General features: G+C 41.6%; 1 protein-coding gene and 1 pseudogene across 3 annotated transcripts in view; both read right to left on the bottom strand.

Moving 5' to 3' along the window:
- The window catches only part of LOC310962604 (cytidine monophosphate-N-acetylneuraminic acid hydroxylase-like), a 78,068-nt pseudogene that overhangs the window by 24,618 nt on the left and 25,661 nt on the right, over positions 1-27,789 (bottom strand). The window lies entirely within an intron of this gene.
- Positions 559-26,218, bottom strand: LOC310963021 (NXPE family member 3-like). 2 transcript variants are annotated; one of them, XM_083935653.1, is made up of 7 exons: positions 26,121-26,218; positions 10,070-10,229; positions 7,973-8,416; positions 7,421-7,725; positions 3,189-3,259; positions 2,695-2,901; positions 559-2,604 (listed from the first exon to the last, which is right to left on the bottom strand). In XM_083935653.1, exons 2-7 carry the CDS (start codon positions 10,181-10,183, stop codon positions 2,051-2,053), a joined length of 1,695 nt encoding a protein of 564 aa, XP_083791779.1. In that variant the 5' UTR covers positions 10,184-10,229; positions 26,121-26,218; the 3' UTR covers positions 559-2,050. The 2 variants fall into 2 exon arrangements, with proteins under 2 accessions (XP_083791779.1, XP_083791780.1); XM_083935654.1 differs by lacking the exon at positions 26,121-26,218 and adding an exon at positions 22,484-22,650.

Genomic DNA, 27,789 nt, shown 5'->3' with positions numbered 1-27,789 from the left:
GTGCTTTCAAGATATAGTGACAGTTACAGCAAATGTGATTTTTTTTTTTTAATATACAGAAAGTTAACGACTTCAGCTTTAATATATTACTGATGGTGTTTAACTGCCTCTTTACAATTCACTATATTGTGCACCATGTAATTAAAATATTATTCCCTCTAAATAAGTCTCTCCTTTTTTAATTCGTTTTCTTTCAATTCACAACGTTGACCACATTTTCACAATGTGCGTCTGTGGCTTTCCTATGAAAGGAAATTAAGAATGCAGTTTAGTTGTATAGCAATGTATTTTTTAGGAGACAGCCTGGTTACCAGAAAGAAAAAAAGTTTGTTTTCTGCAAACCACAGAAACACTGATATGAAATGTTTTTGGCACACTCTAGCATCTGTATGACAAACAAGCAGCTTTGAACTGATAGCAAGCACTTTGGAAGTCAAGTGACGGAGTAAAACAAGCCTCACACTCTGCTTAGTGAGGAGGTCAGTGTGGATGGTTGGGTCATACACACTCCAGACTTTCACCCCGTACAATGCCAATATTTTTATCTGAGTGGGCTGATAATACCAGTCTACTAAGCCTCTCTATGCCAGTGCGCTCCTCAAGGTTCTCAAACACTTTCAGCTTAACCTCCATGGAGGTTTACCCTCCTCCTTTGTTCAATTCAGGTTTTCAGGAGCGTTTGATGTAACGTGTACCATTATCAGTGATTAGTACTCAAATTAAAGTAAAATTACAGCTTTTTATGTACACAAAACACAACTTTTAGAATGTAAATGTAATTTGTTACTTCCACCAGACAGTATATAACATAAAAAATACAAAACATGTTCAACCCACAACCAAATAAATAACTCACTTAACATTTAATTTAGTATTCGTAATTATATAACATCATCTTTAATAGTGTTGAATCAATACTCTCAATACATATAAAGTTCTTAAAAAGCTTAAGTAAAGAAAATCACTGTTCCCAGCCGAGACATAGTCCAGCACATTGCCACAAATTGTAATTTTTACACTCACGTTTTCGTATTGAATCAAACATGATATAAAATGTTATCAGTGATCTTTAGAGGTGCTGGTAGGTGGATTTTGTTACCTTCCAACAAAGAAAGGTTAGCTGTTCCAAAAGTGATTTTCTGCATCTCCTGAAATGCTGCTTGACCATGCAAAGAGACGGGGGAAAAATGAGGTTGGTGTGTAAAGTGTGATCATTCAGCATTACTTTGTAATACCCAAACCCAGGGGCGGAGTGGCTATAGGGACAACAGGGAGATTTCCCGGTCGGCCGGTGGCCAATAAGCTCAAATGAACTGGCCGGCAGACTGCCTTGCGCAGCCGTGTGATGCTCATGTCCGGCCCATTGAGTTAAAACTCTTCAGAATCAAGCACGTTCCTGTGAAAATCTCAGAAATCTCTATAGACCGTAGATGCAGATAATCTACTTGTTGTGTCTTTACATCACGCTCATGGTTGCTACAGTGTCACGATCACTCTCATTAATCCAGCCTACTGATTTTTTCTTAACCTCCAATCTCAATCTAATTATTTTTATTCAGATATAAAAAACTTCCTTGACCACAGATATAATGGTCAAAAATCACGGATTTATTCCGAAACAACCAGGCATCAACTAGCGATGCAGGTGAGTTCACAGGAAAACGATTAGCTCAAGCTTTGACATTGTTGATAATTAGCAAAACATTTGAGCTGAGCTCATCATAGTTCCTCCTCAGTGGGGCTGTGTCGTCATATCACGGTTTGCACCACGAGTTTTACACACACACACACACACACACACTCCTGGTGGAGGGGATGGGTTGGGCCCGTTGTGGGCCGGTGCAGTTAGAATTGTCCCGGTGGATTTTTGTGTCCCACTCTGCCCCTGCCCATCCCCATGTTGGCTTGCAGTTTCTTTCCATCTAGTTCTTTTGTGTTTGTGTTCACTCAACATCCTCTGATATAAAAACATGACAAACATTGAAGTTATTATCGTCTGTGCATGGGCTGCACACAGTGATAACATGGCAACTTAACTAACATTAAACATCTAGCTGCTCTTTTGAGGGCACGTGTAGGACAAGAGAACGTCAATCATATTCTTGATAATGGGAGGTTGAGGGTGGAGGCTGTGTGGCAGGTGGTGGGCAACGACCATCTCCCAGGCATCAACCAGATGAACATTCAGTCCTTTGAACATGGCTCTGAGCACCTTATCAATTCGCAGTGAGTACCAGTCGCTGTGGATTAAAACCTCATTAAGCCTCAGAGTTTTGGGGTTCCCGGTCCGTATCACGACCAGCGTGCGTGGAGCTCTGTCCAGCAGCCGCACCACTGCCCTGCGGATGCTCTGCAGCCTCCGGATGTAGACCTCAATGGGGAAAGTGCTGAAATGAGCCCAGATGCCAAAAACTACGACAGTGTTGGTGCCTCCATTTAAGCCATCTAATTCATTGGCAATGTAACGAAGCTCACTGGTTAGTTGGGGAGTAAAGCTGAGAGGGGGGGCGTGGCAGCGGAACGTCACCAAGATGTTGTTTGCATGGTCTAAAGCCATTAGAGGTCCAACTTTCATCGGACTGTGCAGGTTAAACCACTTCAGCTCTAAAAGTATTTCAGAGGGAACAGATTAAGCTGCAGAATTAACAAAAAACAAGAACTTTTCATTTCCAGAAATCCATGTGGATCAGGTACCTGGTAGTGCTGCATTGAGGAATTCAAACCACTGTCTGACGGTGGAGTCTCCATACATGTGGACCACCTTGCCTTTCAGACACTGACTGATGGTAGAGGAGGTGCTGAACTGGCGAACTGTGGTGCCATCTAGTGCTCGCCACTCACCCTGGTAGTAATAGCCAGAGGGTCCAGACTTCACACTGCTATTTTTTACCTCTGGTTCACCTGAGAGGAAGTTAAAGGACATGGGTCAGGCTTTTTCCATTGTTTTGTTATCTACAACAAATCCCATGACAAGATATATGTAGTAATAAGAATGCCCACAAGGTGGCGCAGTTGGTGGAGAGAACCAGAATCCACACATGATGTGAGTATTGTTGATGTTTTCGGGGTCCTACTACTGGGATGTGTGTTGATGTGTATCCTACCTGCAATTCTCCAGTTTAATATTATTATTATTATTATTATTATTATTATTGGCAGTTGTAGCTGTAGTACATTTCATACTTTACCTTCCTCTTTTGGCACCACGGTGACATTGACGGGTCCCGAAGGCCGAATGTAGACTTTTATGTTGACACCACTGAAGAAAAGCACACATAACAAAATATCTCTTACACACACTACAACATTAACAACATAAAAAAACAAGAAAGGAGGAAAAACATAATTTCATGAAGTTAAAACAAGAAAAACTACTTACTACAAACAACTTCAAAATTCACAAAACTGAGCTTCACAAAATCCATTTATGAGTTAATACAGTATCCAACTGACATGCTGTCTCTCGGAGGCTGTAGAAGGCTAAGTAACACCAGATTTAGGCTACATCTTGGTGAGGGAAAACTGGCATGGCCATTTTTTAAAGGAACATTTTCATAAAAAGCCATGGGTCCAATGGTTTTGTAATGTGCAAGATGTCACTCACAGTGCTGAACCCACATTTAATTATCACCTGATTTTGCAGTTCTCTCAGCTCTACATAACGCTGTAGCATCTTTCAGCTCATTGTGTTGTTTCTACAACCCATGATGATGTAAGGAACTACAGCTTTAACATGTACAAACTGATCTATAAATAAAACTTAAACCAGCTTACTGCGCTTCCTTTAATGCTAATTAGATTCTCCGGTCTCTGTCACAGGATGTGATGTTCAATAGTGTCAAAAGCAGCACTTCGATCTAGTAAAACAAGTACAGAGACAAGTCGTTGGTCTGAAGCTATTAGTCATTAGTCATTTTCATCAATGTCTGTCACAATGCTATGATTCATTGTTCAAGTCCTCAAATAACCCATGATTATGTAAGAAGTCATACAACTTATGGCATCTATTTTCTCGAGAATCCTAGAGAGAAAGGGAAGGTTAGGTATAGGCCAAAACTTCAAAAGCAGGTGATGGATTTTATCTCTAATAGTTAGAATTTTATCATTAATGAAGCTCATGAAGTCATTACTACTGAGGGTTAGAGGAATACATGGGTAAATAGAGGTGTGGCTCAAGGGTGTGGTTAAAAGGGTGAGTAGGTTTATGTTCATAGTTATGAATATAACCAATCAAAACTTATAGTGAGATAAACGCAGTACTAAGGCTATCATTACCAACGTCCTACAGTGCTCACTATCAGATTTAAGGAAACTCTGCGGAATCAGATCGAAATTCAGAGTACGGACCAGGAGTACAGTACACTATAACAAACAGAGTTGTCTGTATTGTTTTCCAAGTTGCATTTGAAAGACTAAGAACAAGACTTTCAAATGAATTAAATTAAGTTAAGGTTTAGGGTTGAGTCAAAGGCCTGATTCATAAATGGATGCAACTCCTCCTTCTCGCCACTGCCTTGGGGAATATGAGTATTAATCATAGACTGCATAAAAAAATGGAGGTAGCCCCTCTGCCTGAGACCGTTCTCTCTACTTGATCCAATCATATTTGCCTCTGGGAGCTGCCATCTTGTCAGACTTTGACTCCTCCTCTTTTCCTCTTACCAAAAAAGGGCATTGATGTGACGTTGGGGGGAGGGAGATACGTCCATCTAGCTGACGTATACAGAATTAGCCTCATTAGCTCACCTTAGCTCCACCATCTGGGAGCTAGGCTTACACTAGATAAACGCGAATGGGAGTCACTGTTGAGATTTTCCATGGGAATGGGAGTCTTTTTTAAAATTTATTTTGTGATGGGAACAGGATTTTTTTAGAGGGTAGAGACTGACACGGCACTCCGTGTCTATAGAAGAGATTACACCAGCTCCGGGAGTAAAGTGCAGGCAGTCAGCATTTATGATCTATGATTTAAACTGATATTCAACAACGTACTATGCCAATAGACTGTAAAACACAGACTCTCACGGCCTTAATCCTCTCAGTACTCCAGATTAGCATCTAGTGTATGTGCCATAGATAGTAGGCTGTATTGCAAGTCATGGTGCAAGAGCGGCCTTAACTAGGTTTAATTATGCTGTGAAAACGGCCTATTTAACATGGGGGTCAATGAGAAACTGCTCTATTGGGCAAACTACTCCTAATGGATACTCTGAGAACTGCAGTTTTTGACACTTCCATACTGGAACTAGGAAGTCGCTATGGTAGGGGCTTTGTATTAATGTGACTGGGAGGAGTGGATTATTTTAGGCCAACGTATTATTCATGACACAATACTATTTATTACTACTTTTGTACTATTTGTACTAGGTAGTTCATTCTGAAAGGAGTCACTAAGTATGTTATTAGGCCTCCGCGTGGCCGTAGACTTTGTTTCTCTATTCATTCAATCACCAGAAAACAACTGTAACACACACAGAGACCAGTCTACACACACCAGATGCACGACACATACGCCCTGGCATTATGTGATACCCTGTTTTTTTTTTCAACAGCAAAATATCAAAGTACTTTAGTTCTCGTAGCTCACTTATACTAGAAGTCCAACAGCATGAGAGCCAAGTCGCCATCGGTGGTGGTGCTTCATGAAGCATTAGTTGGACTTGTTGACCCCACTAGATGGAGCTCTTGATTTAAAGAAAAGGGCTCAATGAATGGTGGTTTAGTGTGTTTTCAACCCTTTGTTGAACAGAGAACTCCATCTAGTGGAGAAATAATGATAAATAATGAAAATGGTTCATGAAGCTTCATTTGAACATCATGAGTGAATCCCTCTTCCTCCTTTAGGTGACTGAACACTGGGCCAGTATTGATCGTTGGGGCCAGATTACACACCAGATTACATCTCCTGACACCAACTGTGGTGTTTTTGATTTTACTTCAGAATAAAATCAGCTGTTCCTTGAGGAGTCAACTCCTAGTAGTGCATGGTAACACAAAGAATTCACCATGGTTAGAAAGATGCTTTCAAAAGAGCTCTGGGATAAAGTAGTGGATAGGCACAAGTTAGGAGAAGGATCTAAAAAGATTTCAAAGGCTTTAACTATCCCTCTGAGGACCGTTCAGAGTATTGTCCAGAAGTGGAAGGCATGTCAAGTCTTAATGGCAGAGGTTGGTCGATCTGTGCATGTGACAACAATTTCACAAGTCCTACATGTATGGTAGGGTGGCGAGAAAGAAGCCTCTACTGAAAAACGTCAAACTGAGTCTCATAAAAAAAAAAAATTGAAGATTCTGATGCCATGTGGCAAATGGTTATAGGGTCAGATGAGACCAAAAATGAAATTTTTGGGCTGAATTCCAAGCGCTGCAATGTTTGGTGAGAAAACAAACACAGCACACCACCCACAACACCCGTACCCTACAGTGAAGCCTGGTGGTGGCAGCATTATATTGTGGGCTACTTTCTCTTCAGCAGGGACTGGGCAGTTGGTCAGGATCGAAGGGAATGGATGCTGCCAAGTACCACCAAATTCTTGAGGAAAACCTGCGGCCCTCTGTTAGACACTTCAAGATGAGCAGGTGTGTCACCTTCCAGCATGACAACGACCCAAAACACATCGTCATAAAAACAACACAGTGGCTAAAGGACAGGAAGGTGAATGTCCTAGAGTGGCCTAGTCAGAGCCCTTATCTAAATCCTACAGAACATCTGTGGATGGACTTGAAGAGTGCAGTCCATCACCGCTCACCACACGATTTGACTGAACTTGAACAGTTCTGCAGGAAGAATGGGGAAATATTTTCCAATCTAGGTGCACAAAGCTGCTAGAGACATATCCAAACAGACTGATGGCTGTAATTAAAGCAAAAGGTGCCTCCACAAAGGATTACAGCTGGGGAGCCCTGGTCAAGACGATGTGCTGCAGTTTAAACCGAGCATCAGAATGGGGAAGAAAGGTGATTGAAGTGACTTTGAACATGGCATGGTTGTTGGTGCCAGACTGGCTAGTCTGAGTATTTTAGAAACTGCTGATCTACTGGGATTTTTATGCAGAACCATCTCTAGGGTTTACAGAGAATGGTCCGAAAAAGAGAAAATATCCATTGAGTGGCCGTTCTGTAGGTATGTTTTGGGTCATTGTCATGCTGGAAGGTGACACACCTGCTCATTTTCTGTAGTTCTGAAAGTGCAAATGCCTCGTTGATGCCAGAGGTCAGAGGAGAATGGCCAGACTGGTTGGAGCTGATAGAAAGGCAAAAGTAACTCAAATCACCACTCGTTACAACCGAGAAATGCAGGAGAGCATCTTTGAACACACAACACCACCTACTTTCTAGCAGATAGGTAACAGCAGCTGAAGACCACACTGACACTTTATTAAGCACCAGGTGCACCAGTCCTGCCTCTTTGCTCCCTCACCTTTGAAAGAGCATTGTCTCGTTGTGATTGAGGACCTCTTTGGGCTGGACTTTTTCTTGAATCTTGGCGTGGTCGGTCCTAGCGTCACAGCTCAGGTTCTTTGGTTTGTAGCAGAACCAAGGCTCGCCTGTACGGAGGTCAGTGTAGTTGCACAGTGGCTGAGTTGGACGTAGGCAGACGTTACAGTTGGTAGTTTCAAAGTGTGAGCCTGAGCGAAAGAGACTCCTGAATTGAGTCCTGTCAGGCCTTTCGCTGGTCAGCCTGTTCAGTACTGTGACAGCCTCACTAGAGTGAACCAGCAACACCTGATTGGACAGAGAACCAGAGTTTCCACTAAAATCTACAATTTGTTTGTAGAAAAGAGCTTTTATCTGAAATGAAAAAGACTCAATGTTTCTTAAATGACTGATATTTTTAAGGGGCAAATCTGCAAAGGTTATCATTACAAAAGCACATGTGAATAGGCGGGGCTTAGTGAACAATCATTTAGAGGATAGGTTTCAGATAGAGTGCCTACAATCGCATTTAACTTGATAGTCTATTTAGCATTACCTCAACCTGCGCGTCTCCTTCCCACAGTAAAGAGAATAGAGCAGAGTAGCTGCCATTGAGATGATCCACCACTTGCCCAACCACACCTGCATCAAGCTTCTGGTTGTGCAGCCGGGCGAGTAAGAAGTCCCCCCCAGACTTCTTGGGACGGCCCTGGAAGTCAAACATGTTGATTATAACATGCAGCTGATCCCCTACGTGCCACTGTCCTCCTCCCCTCCTTGAAAGAATGGTGAAGGTGCTGTGAGCTGGATGACTTGTCTTCTCCGGGGGAAGAGGAGATGGCAAAAGTGGAGTTTCAGGCCAAGCAATGGAGTCTAGTAGGAGGTGTTCCTCCAGTGCGTCCTTAGGGGTCAGTGGCTGGAAGGTGCAGAAGCCTTGATGCATGTCAGGGCCAGTGGAAACAGTCTGGACGATGATTATGGAGTTTGCCCAATGCTGAAACTGGCAAGGGGTTGAGAGTTGTGATGTTCAAATGAAGCTTTATTAAGCATTTACATTATTTTCTGAGTCCACTAGATGGAGCTCTCTGGTCAACAAAGGGTTAAAATACATTGAATAACCATTCATTGAGCCCTTTTCTTTAAACCAAGAGCTCCATCTAGTGGGGTCAACAAATCCAACTAATGCTTCATAAAGCTTTATTTGGACATCACTGCTTGAGAGAGATGGTGACAGCGATTTAACAGACAGATGCACTGAAAGCAAATTAACTAAATAGAACTATAAAGCAAGTATGTGTGTCTTTCCATTTTCCTTCACATATCTTGAGAATCATTCATGTGATCACACTTGGAAGTGTATTGCTGGGGAACCATTGACGTGCTTTGTGTCAAATTTGGTGCAGTTTGACCAGACTTTACATTTTGGACAGTAACCCTTAAATCATAATTCTCAGAAACACATTTTCCTGGATTATATGGGTTATATCCTATAGATATACATCACCCCCTTTTGTTATTTTCCACAGTTTTATGTGTAGATATGATGTCAGCATAGCTATGACAAATATGGTGCTCATAGAATGCCAAATTGCTCAAAATTACATCAGACTGGAAAAACTGTGACAGCTCTTATCTTATATATGCTGGTGTTCTTGACAAAAAAAATCTCTAAAGAGTGATGTCAGGGATGCAAGTATTATTGTTGATTAAGTATTTTTGAGATTTTATTTGTTCTGCACTTCACCATGACTTGTGGTGTCAGCCTTTGTTTAAAAAATATATTTGCTATTTTTCAGAAAAGATGCTCTTTTGTTCACAGAATAGACCATATTTGGGTGCTGCTGAGCCATAAATGAATGAGCCACCTATTTTAATGTCTGACATATTTTTCAACGGGGTAATTTTATTTAACACAATTAACAATTTTTTGCGCCAGTTTTAAGTAAAGACAAACAAAGGTGGCTCTTTTAGTTCATTTGTAATAACTGCTAATGGTAAAGGACTTCAAAGAATGAACATAGATTTTTCTTGTTAATAAATACATTTGGGAGCAATTTTTAACTTTAGTTTTCATCCTTGCATTAGAGTAATAGCATTTAATGTTTTAATGTTACTGTACATTGTGAATATTGCACTGAAGCTTGATTTGAAGGAAATCCTGAATCAAATTGAAATCGCAATATCTGCCAGAAAAAAAAACAATTGGATCTTTTCCTAAAATTGTGCAGCCCTATCAGCAAGTGAAGTGCAGGATTATAGTGTAATTCCAGCGCAAAAACATTGCATGGTCTTTTTCTGCACTTATATACATCAAATAAGCTATTGATTTTTTCACGTATCAACTATTAATGGAGATATCCGGTAGAGTCGCTTAGAGCCGGACGCTTATTAGCTCAGGGCATTTAGATGAACGCATTAAAACGGCTTTTTTTGTATTAGGTAAGTCTTTCCAAACACTCTTTTAATAAACTCTGGGTTCACTAACTATACTATAATTTAATGCATTTTTTCTCGAAGGCTTATTTGATGTGCTGAAAAAGACCATGGGATGATTTGCATTTTTGATAATTTTAAGGGGATAAAACCATTTAACTATACTTGAATATAAACAGGGTACACGCTTTAAGTGGGACCACTAAAATCAAGTTCTCACCTCCAGAATGCCCATGTTACGTAGAACAAAGAGTAGCACAGCCACAGCCAGAAAGAGGAAACAGGCACTGTACTTCATTCTTACACTCCATCTGGCCTTCGGGACAGTCTTCATCTCTGGCTGCAGCAAGGGCCCACTTCCTCTGGTAGTGGATTCAAAACTATTAAAAAAAAAGCAAAGGGGTAAGTGACACCTTATCATGCTAAAGAATATTACTTGCTAAAATTCAGTTTAGATAAAATGATAATAATAGTGTGATGTGTCTGTGTAATGGCCACAGCAATGGTCACACAAACATCTTAAAAAGTGGAAACCATACCTTGCTTTCTTTTGCTCATGCAGTTTATCTTAAGTTGAGATATCATATAATTTCTCGGATACTTTATACATATATGGTGTTTGGACAAATAATTTACAGGACACATTGATTTTGTTTCACATACACATCATTTATTTAGTGTGACAGTATCAAGGTTTTGTAGCGTGCACATTCAGTTACTTTTGTACAGTCTATTCTTTCTAAACTTTTCTTTCATTGAGCTCCTTCGTGTCTGAGATTCTGCACTCCTGGGCAAAAGGGTGACACCCAGAGCAAGAGTTGTTTTATAGAAGAGGTGGAACAATTGGACTCCACCACTCCTCACAATGTCATGGGGTCCTTCCTGCTGCTGTCTGGAAATGGAGCCGGACCGAACACGCATCAGGAGGAATTTAGCATTAAGCCTGAACTCTAAGTTAATTTATCCTATGATGGGAAACTTATAATGATTGTAAGATCATTACAAGTTTCCCATCTCATATGAACATGCCGTTGCTCTCTAATATTAAAATAATTAATCATCGTTGTGAATCAGTATCAGAAATATTTCAATAATCCCAGGGGGAAATTATTAGTGACTGATCACATCACAAGTGATAAAAACAATTATTCATTGATCCTAGTCTCTGAGGCTGTCCGCAGAGTCAGTGTTAATTAAAAAAGGACATGCAGATCAAGGTTTCATTCAGAGTGTAAGAATATTTGAATGTGAGTGCAAATACTGCAGTGCAAAGAAATTATGCATAAAAATGACTAATTAACAAATTATCTAAATTACTATTTAACATTAGATAGTCCTGGGTTATCAACTAATATCCAACCAGGAAGCTGAAGCTAAAATATTCCTTCAGATATAACACTAGTTTCCTATTTTCACTTATCAATCAGGCACATTATCAAGTTATGTGCCATTTTGTTTTAATTGAGTCATTTTATTAATTCTCAACACTTTTCAGCAGTGGCAAACACTTTGCGGTAATGCACACTAGGTGGCAGCTGCGCAGCACTGATGTCGTTCTTTCTGGCAGGCATTTAGCTCCTCAAAAAAAAGGGAATAACATCCTGATATGTGAATCCTTTTCTTTTCTTTTGATGGTGTCTGAAACTTTTATCTGTTGACATAGATAAGCCCATGAGCTTTGTTTATTCCTAACTGTTATCCCGTACAAGTTTAAAGCTGTGATGTTACTGTACAGTTGAAATGAGGGAGGCATGACCATAATGGCCGCTTTACTAGTTCTGGGGGAAGCGTGGGTCTTGTTTTCAATGTCATGTAGATGTTAAACTGTTTATAATGTTTAATGCATATTATTAGTTGAGACTGTCAACTTATGTTGCCAATGCTAAATAACTTTTTGCTGTTAGTTCGTAATGTGCCTGGGTAGGAAGCAGACACATTATGAATGTCTAAAGGTTTAAATAATTACAATAATTAAAAACATGGAGAAGGGAGCTTAGCCAAAAGCACCGAACTTTGGTGACCCAAGGATTCCCTTGCTGCTCCGTTTACTGTGAGACAGCTCGGTAACTGAACCCATAGTACCGGAAAAGTAAGGAATTGGCTCTTTGTCATCGCCTCTGGTTAATGTTGCAGTACCAGGATTCTGATCAAAGTTCTGTCTGATAATTAAAGCTAATTTAAGACCCTCCAGTATAACGTATAGAATAGCCTACCATTAGTTTTAGACGATTCAGGCCGTCTTAAATTAGCAACACTTAGATCTTCCTTAACTCATCTATCCCTATTTAACTCAATATTGCATTATTCTTGTGTTATCCTTATCATTTAATTAAAAAAATGTTAGAGTCTTCTGGTCGGAACACCGTCAAGATGGCCGCATAGCGAGGGAGCTCCAGGTTGAACCACAGCAATTCGAGTAATATCCCTATATAAACAAAACAAATCTCACCTCATCTCATCTCATCTTCATCCGCTTATCCGGGGTCGGGTCGCAAGGGCAGCAGCTTTAGCAGGGGACCCCAAACTTCCCTTTACCGGGCCACATTAACCAGCTCTATCTTGGGGATCCCGAGGCGTTCCCAGGCCAGTGTGGAGATATAAACTCTCCACCTAGTCCTGGGTCTTCCCCGAGGCCTCCTCCCAGCTGGACGTGCCTGGAACACCTCCCTAGGGAGGCGCCCAGGGGGCATCCTTATTAGATGCCCGAACCACCTCAACTGGCTAGAGAAGGGGGATAAGAAGCACTATCACCTATTTGAGCAGTAAACGTTGTCTGGAGACAGGTGGGAGAGAAAGACGGAGCGGTTTCAGTTAAATATAAACAACCAAGATTGTGCTTGATAATGAAATCATTGATTAAAAATGTTTTCCTGTCAAAGACCTGATATTTAATAAGACTAGATTTAGTGTGTTGGCAACATTATTATCTTCCCCGTGATTTAGGATTGGCTGTGACTGACGAGGGAAGGATGCTAGATTTGATACATTTTCAGAATGACCTGGGGTTTTTTTTGCTTAGCCTTTTTCGATTACTTATCAAGACTTGAACTGAAGAAGCTATTGACTTGGGCCCTGACTTCTTCTTGAAAAAGCCATGAGTACAGTTCGTCCTGTAGTCTGAGCCCAGCACATATGAGTTGGAGCTTGCTGTATTTTGTACACAAGTCACTAAACGTGCTGTACTGTTGTTATCAGGCTGTTGAGACAGAGGATGATTCTGTCGTCGAGGTGGGGGTGGTGCATGATGTGTCTTTGGTGATTTGGCCAGAACTGGACTTAGAGCAAGTGATGGGAGAGGTGACAGTGGGGGAGGTTGCAGTGAGTAATTTGAGAGATGGACTCTAGGAATCGGGCGGGGTGTAAAATTTGTCCCAGCAGTAATCAGTTGTTTCATGTGATCAGTGAACTCCAAGAGAGGGGAGGAGGTGGACAGAGTGGGTGTAGAGAAGGTGGAGCTGGATAGGGGGCGGGAGACTTTTTCTCCTCGCTGATCATGTTCCAAGCTCTCTTCCTGCCAAGGCTTTGTTTTAGCTTCGTCATGTTTTGATTCCTCCTGTTTCATGTCCTTGGCAGAGGGAACAGATGAGTGACGTAGGAGATAAATCTATCTGCTTTAAAAAGGTGTCTGCGGTCCCAAAAAAGTTCAAATTGTCAATAAAAAGAACTGAGCTTACGGCAGATGCAGCTGAAAGCCATGTGTTAAGACTCAGAAGTCTTGAGAATTTCTCAACTCCTTTTCCAACCGGCAGCAGAGGCCCATTGATGGACACTTCAACAGCTGACTGTGTTTAGCAGATAAATAAAGTCTTGCTTTAGTACTTCAGACTGCTGTTTCACAACATCGTTTGACCCTATGTGCAATACAATGCGCTTAACCGTTTGGTGCTCCTTTACGAAAGCCATGATTTTCTTGTTCATGTCAGATACCATGTCCTTAGGAAATCAAAGGATTTTGGTGTTCTTACTGCCAAAATTTCTCCTTTTTATCTCACAGAGTCACCCACAATCAGAGTTTCATGCCCAGGCATTAGCTTTCTCTGTGGCCTTTCTGAGTTTCTTTTTGCTCTTACCTCGTTGTGAGCAGATGAAAAATGATCCAGGTCGTCAGATGGGGATCCAGGATCCTGCAGCAGTGGAGCAAATCTGTTCTCCAGTTGTACACATTGTTGTTGGGGAGGTTTGTTGTTATTTCTCCCTTTGGCAGCTGTCTGGGGCTCTGTCAGCAGGGGTTGATGAGGCGCTATGCCGGGAGGGTAGAGCAGGCCAGCCGGTCGCATCACAAATCCCAATGCCCTGGACTCTGCCTGTTAGTCTCCCACGCGTTCCCCAGGGAGAGGATTTACTATTAGGCTTAGCACCAATAGAGTTCTAGCAAGAACTTGTGGATTTATTACCTTGTACATGGTTCTCCTGTATCTTCGTAGTGATAAAACTAGCCGTGTGTTAGAATTTTCTTGTCCACTGTTTTGGGGACCATGGTAAAGTTGTATCATTCCCACATTGTCCATTAACTTCTAACCTGTGGATTTAGGTTTCCAGTACTGCAATCTTCTGGAGAAGTTTGTGGTAGTCGTCTTCAGAAAAGGGAGGCATCTTGCTGCTAATTAGCTTTGGATCTGTTTCACTGCAGGCTTTTGCTATGGGTCGGCCTAGGTTGAGCAGTACTCAGGTCGCACAAATATTTACGTAATTATGGCAGTAGTCTTCTATCCACAAAAAGTGTATAGTCCCATTGATTTATCGGTATACAGGAGCCACTGCTCGTAATTCACTTAGAAGAAAGCATGAATATCAGCACAGAATTGCAAGCAGAGGCGAGAGCAGAGAAAAAAGTGCCTGAACTGCAAGAAAGCCGGAAGAAAAGTGGGAAGACTATTACTAATAAGAGCCAGCAGTGGGTCCCAGGTTTGGTGAAATGCCGTCAAAGATCCCCTCTGTGAAAACCTTAACTTCTCTAACCGTAGACATTGTAAAATGTCACGTATCCAACTGTTATGAGTCGGTGGAGAAACCGGTTTCCATTCAAGGAAAATGTTACGTCTGGTGAGCAGGGTGGTAAAGGCCACGACACGTTGTGCAGTAATGGGCAGATTTTTAGAATGAGGGAGTCCAAAAAGAGCAGTCAGGGGATTTGGTTCCAAATTTGTGTTAAGAGCCAGTTTGAGGGTTTGAAATATATCAGACCGAAATTCAGCAAGCTCGGCTACGTCCAGAACATGTGTGCGTGGTCGGCTGAGTCTACGTGCATCACTGTGACTAGGGTATATCTTAGCCAGTTTCTGAAAGCTCTATAAATGGGCTCTATTAATCACCTACCACTGTAATAGGCCCTGCCTGGCACAAATCAAGGTTGAATGGACCAGTTTTAAAATGTCCCTCCACTGGACCTCAGTAACGTCTACCCCCAAATCAAATATCAGTCATTTGTGTTGTATGTTGAGAGACAGGAATTGGTCCATCTCATCTTCACGGAGGTGGTTCTGAAAATGTGGGAATTGCTTTTATCGAAAAATAGGCAGGCTGTATTTGTCCGACATAGGTGCAAAGGATGCAAAACACCTTCCTCATACAGGTCATCAATCCAGTTCATATCCGGCGCTGTGTAAAGCGGCAGCCAGCAACAGTTGCTCCCTCTCCTTTCCGCACTTTTTTGCTATTTTATCTTATTTTACTGTTTTTTTTATTAGTGCTTTTTCCTGTAAGTCGTCGTGCTAACCTTAGCCTAAACTTAACCTTAGTTTGTTAACTTTCTTACGTGTTTTTTGTCCGTTTGTCTCATTCTTGGGACTATTTTTGCCGACCGCGTCTCCGTCTAGACGCAACAATGGCGGTTCCATTGTTTAGACCCGTGAACAGCTGTTGTCGCTAGCACCAACGGCGCTAATGCGGGAGAGGCCTGAAATCCCCACAGAACTGAGAAGAAAGTACAGGGGATGTAAGGCTGGACGTAGACACCGGGAAAAGAAGAGGAGTTACAAACCATCTCTCCCTTCCATCACCATGGGGAACGTGAGGTCGCTGGCTAATAAGATGGACGAGATGGCGGGCCTGGTGAAGACTCAGTGGATGTATCGTGTGAGCAGTGTGCTGTGTTTCACAGAGACATGGCTCCACGAGGACATCCCGGACTCTAACGTAACTGTGGACGGCTTTCAGACTGTTCGGGCGGACAGGAGTCACCGTAAGAGTGGCAAGAGAAAAGGTGGGGGACTTGCTATTCTTATTAACAACAAGTGGTGTCATCCTGGACACGTTACTGTAAAGGAGCGTGTGTGTAGCCCGGACATTGAGCTGCTTGCCGTGAGTCTTTGGCCTTACTACCTGCCGAGGGAGTTTTCACACCTGATCGTTCTGGTTGTTCACATTCCTCCAACTGCAAACGCGACGCGCGCGAGTGACGTCATCCACACCGTCGTCGCGGGCCTTCAGACATGGCACCCAGACGCATTCATTGCAATATCTGGGGACTTCAACCACATCACTCTGGCTGCAACACTGCCCACTTTCAAGCAGTTTGTGGACTGTCCCACAAGGGAAAACAAGACACTGGACCTGCTGTATGCTAACGTTAAGGAGGCTTACAGCTCCACTGCCCTTCCTCCTCTTGGAAGATCAGACCACAACCTCATCCACCTGCAGCCCCTGTATAAGCCCCAAGTCCAGCGGCGGGAGACTGACGAAGCTTTACAGGGTTGCTTTGAACTCACAGACTGGGATTTGCTCTGTAATTCACATGGGGAGGACCTTGATGATCTCATGGACTGCATAACAGGATACATCAATTTCTGTGTGGACAGCGTTGTTCCTACAGTGACTGTACGCTGTTTCCCAAATAACAAGCCGTGGGTCACCAGAGACATCAAGGTCCTGCTGAATGCGAAGAAGAGGGCCTTCAGATTAGGGGACAGAGAGCAGATGAGACAGGTCCAGAGGGAGCTTAAGGAGAGGATCCAACAGGGCAAAGACACCTACAGGAGGAAGCTGTGGCGGGGACATGTGGAGCGGCATGAGGAGCATCACTGGCTACAAACCATCTGGTAGCCAGACAGTAGGAGGTGGTACTGAACGTGCCAATGAGCTGAATCTGTTCTTCAACAGATTTGATGAAAAGGCTCTGGACCACCCCCCCACGGCTCCTCCACAACCATCCACCTCCAAACCTCCAACCCTGCTGACACCTCCCCCTCAATTCCTTCCGGATTTTGCCCTACCTGTCCCCTCCCCCCCGCCATCACCTCTCTCCACCCCCACAAACACACACAGCAGGTAGACCTTCACTGCAGAGCAGGTGAGGAAGGAGCTGTGCAGACTCCGCCCAGGCAAGGCGGCAGGTCCCGACGGTGTCAGCCCGAGGGTCCTCAAAACATGTGCGATCCAGCTGTGTGGAGTCCTGCAGTACATCTATAACCTCAGCCTGAGTCTTGAGAAGGTCCCTGTGCTGTGGAAGACATCCTGCCTGGTACCAGTACCAAAGAAGGTGCGTCCCAGCACTTCTGAAGACTACAGACCAGTGGCGCTGACGTCGCACCTGATGAAGTCCCTGGAGAGGCTGGTCCTTTCACTTCTTCGGCCCCTGGTCAGCTCATCACTGGACCCTCTACAGTTTGCCTACCAGCCGAGACTAGGAGTGGAGGACGCTATCATCTTCCTGCTCAACCGTGCCTTCGCCCACCTGGACAGACTGGGAACCACAGTGAGAATCTTGTTCATGGACTTCTCCAGTGCGTTCAATACCATCCGGCCTGCTCTGCTGGGACGAAAGCTGACGGCGATGCAGGAGGAACCCTCCCCTGGTTTCCTGGATTACGGATTACTTGACGGGTCGACCAAAGTATGTCAGACTGCAGGATGGAGTGTCTGACACTGTGGTCAGCAGCACTGGAGCTCCACAGGGTACTGTTCTTTCCCCATTTCTGTTCACCTTGTAAACCTCAGACTTTCAGTTCCTCTCTGAGTCCTGCCACCTGCAGAAGTTTGCTGACGATTCTGCAATTGTTGGCTGTGTCAGTGAGGGGAAGGAGGAGGAGTACAGGGGCGTTGTGGACTCCTTCGTCGACTGGTGTGCAGCTAATCACCTGATTCTAAACGCCACCAAGACTAAGGAGCTAGTGGTGGATTTCCGCAGCAGTATACCTGGACAACAAACTGTACTGGTCCAAGAACACTGAGGCTGTTTACAAGAAGGGCCAGAGTCGTCTCTATTTCCTGAGGAGGCTCCGGTCATTCAATGTTTGTAACACCATGCTGAGGATGTTCTATCAGTCGGTGGTAGCCAGTGCCATCTTCTTTGCTGTTGTGTGCTGGGGCAGCAGACTGAGGGCAGCAGACGCCAAGAGGATCGGTAAGATCGTCAGGAAGGCTGGCTCCGTCCTGGGGGTCAATCTGGACTCTTTGGTGCTGGTGTCTGAGAGGCGGATGCTGTCTAAACTGCACAACTCTCACCCTCTCCACCATCTGCTGACTTCCAGCAGAAGCACCTTCAGTCATAGACTCATTCTCCCCCGGTGTAATACTGAATGCCGGAGGAAGTCTTTTCTTCCGGCGGCCATCAAACTTCATAATTATACTCCCCCGGACAGGTAAGGAACAGTGGAGACACTGTATCCTGAAAATGTCACTTTGTCACTTTATATCATCACTGCACCACTTTATTCAGTTGTACTGTCACTTACTTCAGTAAGAAATGCTGCTATACTACACTGTCACTTTATACCACCACTACATCACTTATTTTGTGGTACTGTAACTTACTGCTGCTACACTTTACACTGTCTCTTTATATCACCACTACATCACTTTATTTATTTATTTAATGGTACTGTAATTATCTGCTGCTACACTTACTGTGCTTTAGGACATGCTGCTACATTTCACTGAGGTTTACTGTAACTTACTGTAACTTACTTCAGTACGAAATGCTGCTACACTCCACTGTGCCATACTGTCACTTAGTTCTGTAGGAAATACTGCTGCATTTTTAACACTTATAACTTATCGCTCCTTCTCACTTATTTAGTTTGTACTTATTTCATTTCAATCTGTTGCTAAACTGCACAGTGCGTATTGTTGTATATTGTATATACCTACGCTTAACCACGATGTCTGTTGCACTCTGTCACACTTAGTTCATTGCTTGATTTATTTTCCGTTAGCTTTATTTTGATTTGATTTATGTTAATGCTTATTGTTACTCTGACCCTTTCCCACCTTTTGTATTGAAACTGTTGCAAAATAATTTCCCTCGGGATAAATAAAGCTTCTTGAATCTTATATCTTGAATCTTGAATGAATCTTGAGTTCTAGTCCCCCTTCAGGTTTAGGGATTTGAAGAATATGTTTTTTGATACGGGATGGTTTATTCGGCCAAATAAAGGCGTTAAGTTGTTGGGCTAGATAAGCAAAAAAGACAGGGGGAGGGCCACCCATCTAGACAAGTCCGACTTATCTAGATGGGTGGCACTCCCCCTGTCCCTTGCAGGAGCGAGAATCAACACTCCTCTACTCCATCTCAGCCAAACCGGAAAACCCCCTATCAACTGAACTTTTGTATAATGTCTTGTGTATTTTGATTATACCTTCAGAACATTGATGGACTAAAGCCAGCATGGTCTCACTTTGTTCTCTATGTGCTCATAACTCAGAATCAAATCACTACAGGATCAAGCCAGTTGAATGTTCCAAAACATAACCAAAACCAAACTGATCATATGGTTTTAACTGCATGTAAATCTAAATCAACAAAATAAATCCAACATATCCAGTAACTACAGTGAAAGTACGAAGTACAATATTTTGCTTTGAAATATCGTGGAGCAGAAGTAAAGTGTAGCATAACATAGAGGTACGTTAAGTTTTCACTCTCTAATGAATAAGAGGAGGTGAACGATAGTGGTGGGCTGGTGGCCAGGCAGGAGCTGAAAACGCACCAACCAAACTTTTAGCTTTGCCCTCATCTGCACCATCCAAACCAGCAAAAAAGAACCAGGATCTTACTCGTTCCACCAATGCCACATATTGGCAGACACATGCAGACTTTACAGGGTTATCTGTAATTGTAGTATGCAGTACTCTGCAATTATATTTTTCCTCTTAGTCCGCCAATTCACATCATTTTAGCACTATATTACCAGCTGGCCGATAAACTGCACCATATGAACGAACCAACAGCGAAGGATAAAGCTTCACAAACACAAGGAAAACTGCTTGCTGACCTGTTAAAAACCATTCATCTCGCTGGCAAAGTGCAGCTGAACCTGGGGCCTGATTCCGCACACTGCTGCACATTCAGCAGTAATGATCTCCAATCAAGGTAATATCCCTCAACCGGGACTTTCATCCCGAAACTCACAATACACCTTAAAATTGGTCTTTTCCAAACTATCCAACATTCCAAAATCATCTGGGATCCGCACACTAAACCAAGAGGCCTCCTCAGTTGGAAAGCGTTTTTTCCGACGCAAATCTAGGCTTTCTGTGTTTATCTGAGACATGGCTGACCATATCGTGGCCTGTTGCATCATTTACAATGCCCTGCTAAAATGTTTTTAGAAAGAATAAAATATAAAGGAAGGGTCGGTGGGCTGCTAACGTATGTGAAAGATGACATTAAATGTAAACAAATTGACCTGGTGTGCACAAATGACAATGAATGTATTGCCATAACCATTACCCTTTCCCAGCAAATGCCATTTAATGTGATTGGTGTATACATACCCCCATCATCCGACGTTAAGTTTTATAAATATTTTAAAATCCTGCTTAAGGAATTAAATACAAAGAATGTATAGTTCAAGGGGATTTTACTCTGAACTTAATCAGGAAAAGACACTAGTAAAAAGCTTAAGGCACTTACAATTTGAATGAACTCAATTAATAGATGTACCTACTAGGCATGAGCGAGTACAGCATTAACTGTATCTGTATCTCTTTACCATATGAATTATCTGTATCCGTATCCGTACTCGGAATGGTTGTGGCCTAACCCGGAAAGGGGTTGAGATGTTTTAAAAAGTAAGGGCTTTAACCAGTATGTTATTTTTAGCATGCAATTGATATGGTTAATCAGAAATAGTATATTTGTTGCTGGTTAGAAAACTATTTACAGGTGAGCATCAGCATTGAGCTTCAGATCAATGGTTTTGATCACAACAGCAAACAAACTATTTACACAAGTTTACAACAGATGAATGTAATGAACAAGAGTTCTCATACTCAATATCGTGTGTGTGTGTGTGTGTGTGTGTGTGTGTGTATGTGTGTGTGTGTGTGTGTGTGTGTGTGTGTGTGTGAAGCTGAGCGGTGCTCCAACATATCGCAGACACAGTCTGATAATGAGGATTTTTCATGTAATCCCAGGTATTACTCGTATATTACTCATATTCGGCAATAGTGCGTTATCCGCTGACACTCGATTGCTCCGCTACCTGAGTATCCGGCTCATCTCATACTACTAGAATGACAGATATCTCAAAGACTCAAACTTATCTCATTTTCAGTAATAAGTCTGAGAGAATCACTTAATCATTTAATCTCTTTACTTGCCCGCCAGATCACAATATGATGCTTATTGCTAGTTAATGAACAAAAAACAGGTTTATGTGTTAAAAAGACACCAATAAGCACTCCCATGGAATTGGACAACAAGATATGAACACATTTAAAGAAGAACTAGGCCGGGTTGATTGGAAATGAACAGAAGCAATGATAAAAATTCTGATGTGCCTGTCTGACACTCAACATCAGTTGATTCACAATTCAAACAATTCAAACAATTCAGCCCGATATCATAGTTAAGGGAGAAAGGATCCAGACTCTGTCACGTTTTGAATATTTGGGAATAAAAGTTGACTCACAGTTGTCACTTAAAAACGTGTGAAACAGGTGTGTAAAATTGTTAAATTCCAACAACACTTGCTCTACTACAGACACTGGACAAAAAGCAATCACATTATCACCATTGTGTCTTTTTCTGATGATAGTTTAGTAAAGTACTCGATGATTTAGCCGCTCCTCTATTAAATGAGTTTTTATTCCTGCGTCCAGATAGTGTTTGGAACACTAGGACCACCAATAGAGGTGACTGTACAGTACTGCACAGATCTACAGAGTTTGGCAAAGTGTTCTCTGTTAGAGCCTCTAAGTGTTGGAACTCAGTACCAAGAGAGATAAGAGAGTGGAACCGCTTTGCTGGTTTTAAATGCAAGATAAAAATCCAAGTTAAAATCATCTTCATGTTCTCATCATTAGTTATAAACTCAGACAGTTGATTTTACATGTGATGTTGTGTAGTTTTGTTATAAATGTGGGACTATGTTCTAATTTTATAATAGGTATTGTTGCCAAGCTGATATTTTTTAATTATGTGGAATTGTATTGTTGTTGTAGTGGCGTCTTCATGTCGGTGCTTTTATTATTGTTCCTGTGACATTTTAAATGTTGTGAAATTGTGTTGTTGTAGTTGCTGTATGTGGTTTACTATTGTGTAATAGTGTGATGTTTTTTATATTCTAGTGTTAGGGACTACAGCTGAAAATTAGCTTTTAGCTAACTCTGGTACTGCTAAGCAGTTGTGCATTGTCCCTGTCAAATAAGCTAATAAAATAAAAAATTAATAAAAACATATCATGTGTCTTACCTCAGCAGAGATCAAAACAGTGATGGGATGTTCATGTGATCCTTTATCTTGCTGGTGCAGCATGTCCCTTGTTCTTGTTTGGTATGTAACGTACATTGTGAGCTGCATGACTCAAAACAAGTTTCAGTTGTGGTCTGAAGGTGGAGTGACCAGCATTCATGGTGTACTAAAAAAATAATCAATGGATCATTTCAGAAGTGGACAGGTTCAACCAGTTCTGTAAGTGAGGGAAAATGTTCATCACTTCTGCAACTCAAACTGTCTGTGTGGAAGTTAGAAGACTATCGGAGTTAACAGCGAGACAGTGTTTGATCAAAAGCGTGCGGGGGGGAGGGGGGGTTTAATCACAATGTAAAGTGTAAAGTATTTTTAATAAAACTGCAATCACAAATTATGAAATTAAGATGGACCAGATCTATCCTGCCCTGTGGTAGCCTGAGCGTCCGCCATTCAATCTGACCGCATCTTCCCAGTAGGATTGGGTATAGTTTGGGTTTTTCTGGTACCTGTGCTAAAATAAAAAATAATATAGATGCTTTTAAAATTAAAAAGAAACAACGGCCAACAGCATTTAAGAACAGCTTCTTTATAGAAGCACTTTAAAGTTGAAATGGATAAATCTTTATCTTTTTATTTATAAGTTTCTTCTTCTGATACTTCTTTTTGTTATCAGACTTTTATTATTAGGGCTCGAGCACCAACAAAGTTGTTGGAGAGGGACCTATTGTTTTAGCAGGAATTGTCGTTTGTTATTATTATTATTATTCTGGCAAATGAATTGCCTTTTTGGTGGCTATTGTCAGGATCACAGTCCTGCCAGACCTACCTTTCTTCCTTCTATTGCTTGGTTTGTCTCCCCCTGTCTGCTTTTCCCTGCATGTGTCTTCTCTCTCTGTGTTGCATGTCTGAACCTGGAAGGTGTGGTTCTGCCCAGCTGTTGCTGATTCCCCTAATCACTGCCTGCAGTATAAAGAGCCAGATGTGGGACACACTTGGCGCCAGACCCTTTTCCTCATTTACGTCATATCTCATACCTCATTACACACCCAAAAAACATTTCAATATTAATATACAGCATAAAAAATAAAAACAAATACAAAACAATCAAATTAAACTTTTCAACTTGTGTTATGGACTGGATGGAAGCGTGGATAATTGTGCTTTGACTTAAGTATTGTTTTCAAGTACTTTATACAAGACTGCTCCACAGCTTGACTGATCATTAACAGAATGCAAATGCAAATTTGAGAACGTTTGTGTAAAAAATAAGTATTAAAGTTGTGGTTAAAAAAATATATCCTTAAAGCGTAACTTTGACTGTTTTGATTGAGATGAAGCGTTAGGTGTTGGGTAGGCTGTATTGCTGTGCATTAGTATTCCTGCAGGAAGATGCGTTGCTTTCTGAAAACAATTTGGAAAAAACGAGTACTGGATTGGCCCTTGAGGAATTGATGTGATCCCTCGATCTTGGAATAATTAACTATTCCTGTTATCTGGTTCTCTATGGGGTTATTTCCTAAATCTGCAATCCCAGTTCCAATGAAGTTGGGACGTGGTGTAAAATGTAAATAAAAACAGAAAGCAATGATATGAAAATCCTTTCCAACCTATATTCAATTGAATACACTCCGAAGACAAGATATAGAATTTTGAATTTGCAAATGTTCACTGATTTTTAATGTGATGCCTGCAACACATTCCATTAACGCTGTGACAGAGGCAACAAAAACTGTGAAAGTTGAATAATGCTCAAAAAACGCTGATTTGGAACATTCCACAGGTGAACAGGTTAAATAGAAACAGGTGAGGGTCATGATTTGGTATAAAAGGAGCATCCCTGAAAGGCTCAGTCGTTAATAAGCAAGAATGTGATGAGGTTCAGGACTTTGTGAACTTCTGTGTGAGCAAATAATCCAAGACTTTAAAAATGTTTCTCAACGTACAACAGCCAGGGATTAAGGTATTTTATCATCTACAGTCCATAATATCCAGTGTTGGGCACATTACTTTAAAAATAATTAGTTACAGTCACCAATTACTTCTCCCAAAAAGTACCTGAATTAGTTGCTGAGTTACAAATTATAAAAGTAACTAGTTACTATGGAAAGTAACAATCACTTTACTTTCAAGGACATTTTTAAAATGCTCAGATGTGTCAAAGAATTTGGACCCCACCTCCACCCTTCTTAAACAGAACTTAAAATACATGTGCAAGTTCAAATATTCATGATAAATCTGAATATTTTAATGAAATGGACACATCATAAATGATTACCAGTGTACACAAATCTTAAATATTTTAATGTTTCTGTGGGACAAAGTGAGACTAGCATCCAACCAAATTGCATTTATTGTTGTAGATATAATAACTATGTTTAAATCGTGCGGAAATAAAAATAACACAATAGATGTTTTGAAAACATTGATATTAAATTGTGAGGCCCAGGTGGGAATGAGGACTCAGATGCGGAGGTTCGCGCACAGGAACGTGGCACAGAACAAAAGTCACAAACAAAAAAATCACTCCGCACAGGAGGAACAAAACAAAATTCGCCAGTAATAAAACAAAGTACAAAATAAAGACTTTTCGTCCAGGAGGAAAAAACAAAAAGCAAAGTGAACAATATGAATAATTAAATAAGGACGCTCCAACCAGGAGGGAAAAACGATGGAAAAACGAGAATTCAAAAACGCTACACTTACTTTGACAAAACAAGAAATACTATCACCAGAACATGGAAACAATAAACTCGAGGGCATGAACAAGACTGTAGGAACAGACGCTGGATACATTTGACACAAGGTAGAAAATCATCTGGCACGGAACAGGGGGAAAGACATGGACTTTATACACATGAGGGGAGGGGAACCACAGGTGGAAACAATCGGGAATCAGGGAATGACGTCAGACTGGTGACACGAGAGGAAGGGCAAGTGACCTTTCAAAATAAAACAGGAAATGCACAAGACAAAAACCCAAAGACAGGACAGACCTCACCGCGGCGTGACATAAATAAATTATATTGAGAGAAGTCGCAATGGAATTGCTTGACACAGACGTGGAGAGACACGTTAGTACAGGGCATAATGTGCATTTCACATGCATTCATTCCTTTATTTTCAGGTAAGGAAAAGTAATTGCTTCTAATGTATATACTTCCAGTTAAAGAAGGCTACTTTGGGATTACCTGGGTTTGCTGATTCTGTTGCTCTTTCACTGACTTTTGTCATGTGTTTGAAACTGCGCCTGCTTTCGATTTTGTGAAAACAACACCTGCCTAACTCTGCCTCTAAATGGTTTACCGTGAAATATTACTCTACCACAGCCAATCCTCATTTGTGGTTGCCTCACCCATTAAAACAAATCTTCGCCTCTTGGCTTAGGGCTTTAGATAAAATCAGCTTCAATTAGCTAATAATTATAGTAATGCGCCAATGTTGTGAAATTGTGTTGTTGTAGTTGCTGTATGTGGTTTACTATTGTGTAATAGTCTGATGTTTTTTATATTCTAGTGTTAGGGACTACAGCTGAAAATTAGCATATAGCTAACTCTGGTACTGCTAAGCAGTTGTGCATTGTCCCTGTCAAATAAGCTAATAAAATAAAAAATAAATAAAAACATATCATGTGTCTTACCTCAGCAGAGATCAGAACAGTGATGCGATGTTCATCAGATCCTTTATCTTGCTGGTGCAACAAGTGTCCCTTGTTCTTGTTTGGTATGTAAAGTTAATTGTGACCGGCATGACTCATCATTTTCAGGTGTGGTCTGAAGGTGGGGTGACAAGCATTCATGGTGTGCTAAAAGATAATCCTATGGATCTTTTCAGAAGTAGACAGGTTCAACCAGTTCTGTAAGTGAGGGAAAATGTTCATCACTTCTGCAACTCGAACTGTCTGTGCGGAAGTTAGAAGACTATCGGAGTTAACAGCGAGACAGTGTTTGCGTAGACCAAAAGCAGGGGGGGTGAAGAATTAAAAATCAATGTGTGAAGTATCATAATCATGTGTTAGTGTGTGTATTAGTAATGATTAATGAGAGTGTGATAATCAATGATTGAAGAATTAATAATCATGTGTTAGCGTGTGCATTAGTAATGATTAATAAGAATGTGATAGTATGTGCCTCTGCTATTATTTGACCAGGCTCAAGCTTTTCTGCTTTCTCCAAAAGCACACAAACTTTTGACTCACAGAAACTTTTGGCAGTCAGTCGAGGTCATAAAGACAATGAACTAGCCATGTTGCAAATATGCACCTGGCAACTAGGTTGAGATTAGGAGAATTGTACGTGCTGTGCTTCCTTGACAGATAAAGAATAAGACTCCTGCTATACAGAGGATACTCTGTCGCTCAGGGAGGAAGATGGAGGCTGGAGCAACTGCTACTTCTGAAATACACATATGCAAGCAGACACATAACCACGCCTTTGTAACAAGTTTATATGCTGGAGCAGATAGAATAGAGATCAGGAACTTCTTGACTCTGATCACGGGTACTGTGTTGTACACAGTTACTCTAGATAGAGAATAGAACATTTCTCCAGACGTCTGTATCATCTGATGTCCTCCTGCTAATAAATGCCTGCTGGCGCACTAAACTGCCAACGACTCTGCTGACTCCAGGAAGCCTCCTGTAGAATTTGAATTACGCAATATATACTCTATGAGGTCCTTCTGATTTGCCTTAAGTATTGTGTGTAAAATTCCTACAGGGGTGACCCACAATGTAAAGTGTAAAGTATTTCCAATAAAACTGCAGTCACAAAGTATGAAATTAAGAAGGACCAGATCTATCCTGCTTTGTGGTAGCCTGAGCGTCCGTCATTCAATCTGACTGCATCTTCCCAGTAGGATTGGGTATAGTTTGGGTTTTTCCGGTACCTTTGCTAAAATATAGAATAATATAGATGCTTTTAAAATAAAAAGAAACAACGGCCAACAGCATTAAAGAACAGTTAAAGTTAAAGAACTTCTTGGCAACTTTATTAAAAAAAACTACTTGTGACCAATTTAGCAACATATTCAGACCATTAGGGAAAAGGGTGAAATATATGGTCGGCCTAATTCATTCCCATGCATGTGGCTCAGAGTACAGTTCAGTATATAGTCTATAGGTCCTTGGCTCTCCTCTTGCAGCAGCACTGTTATTGTTATGTGACGCCATGGGATTAGAGGTCCGAGGTGGGGAGATGACGGCATTGTTTAACGAAGCAGTAGGTTTCACCGTCCAGACGACAACTCCACGGGGGGCGTTTTCAAATCTTCCCACTCTGGGACCAGGTTACAAAAAATACTGTTTTCAG

The sequence above is a fragment of the Echiichthys vipera genome (genome assembly GCF_963691815.1).
Source record: "Echiichthys vipera genome assembly, chromosome: 20".
In the NCBI taxonomy this organism is placed as follows: domain Eukaryota; kingdom Metazoa; phylum Chordata; class Actinopteri; order Perciformes; family Trachinidae; genus Echiichthys; species Echiichthys vipera.
The sequence above is the reverse complement of the archived record's forward strand: the minus strand, read 5'-3'. Positions and strand labels throughout refer to the sequence as shown.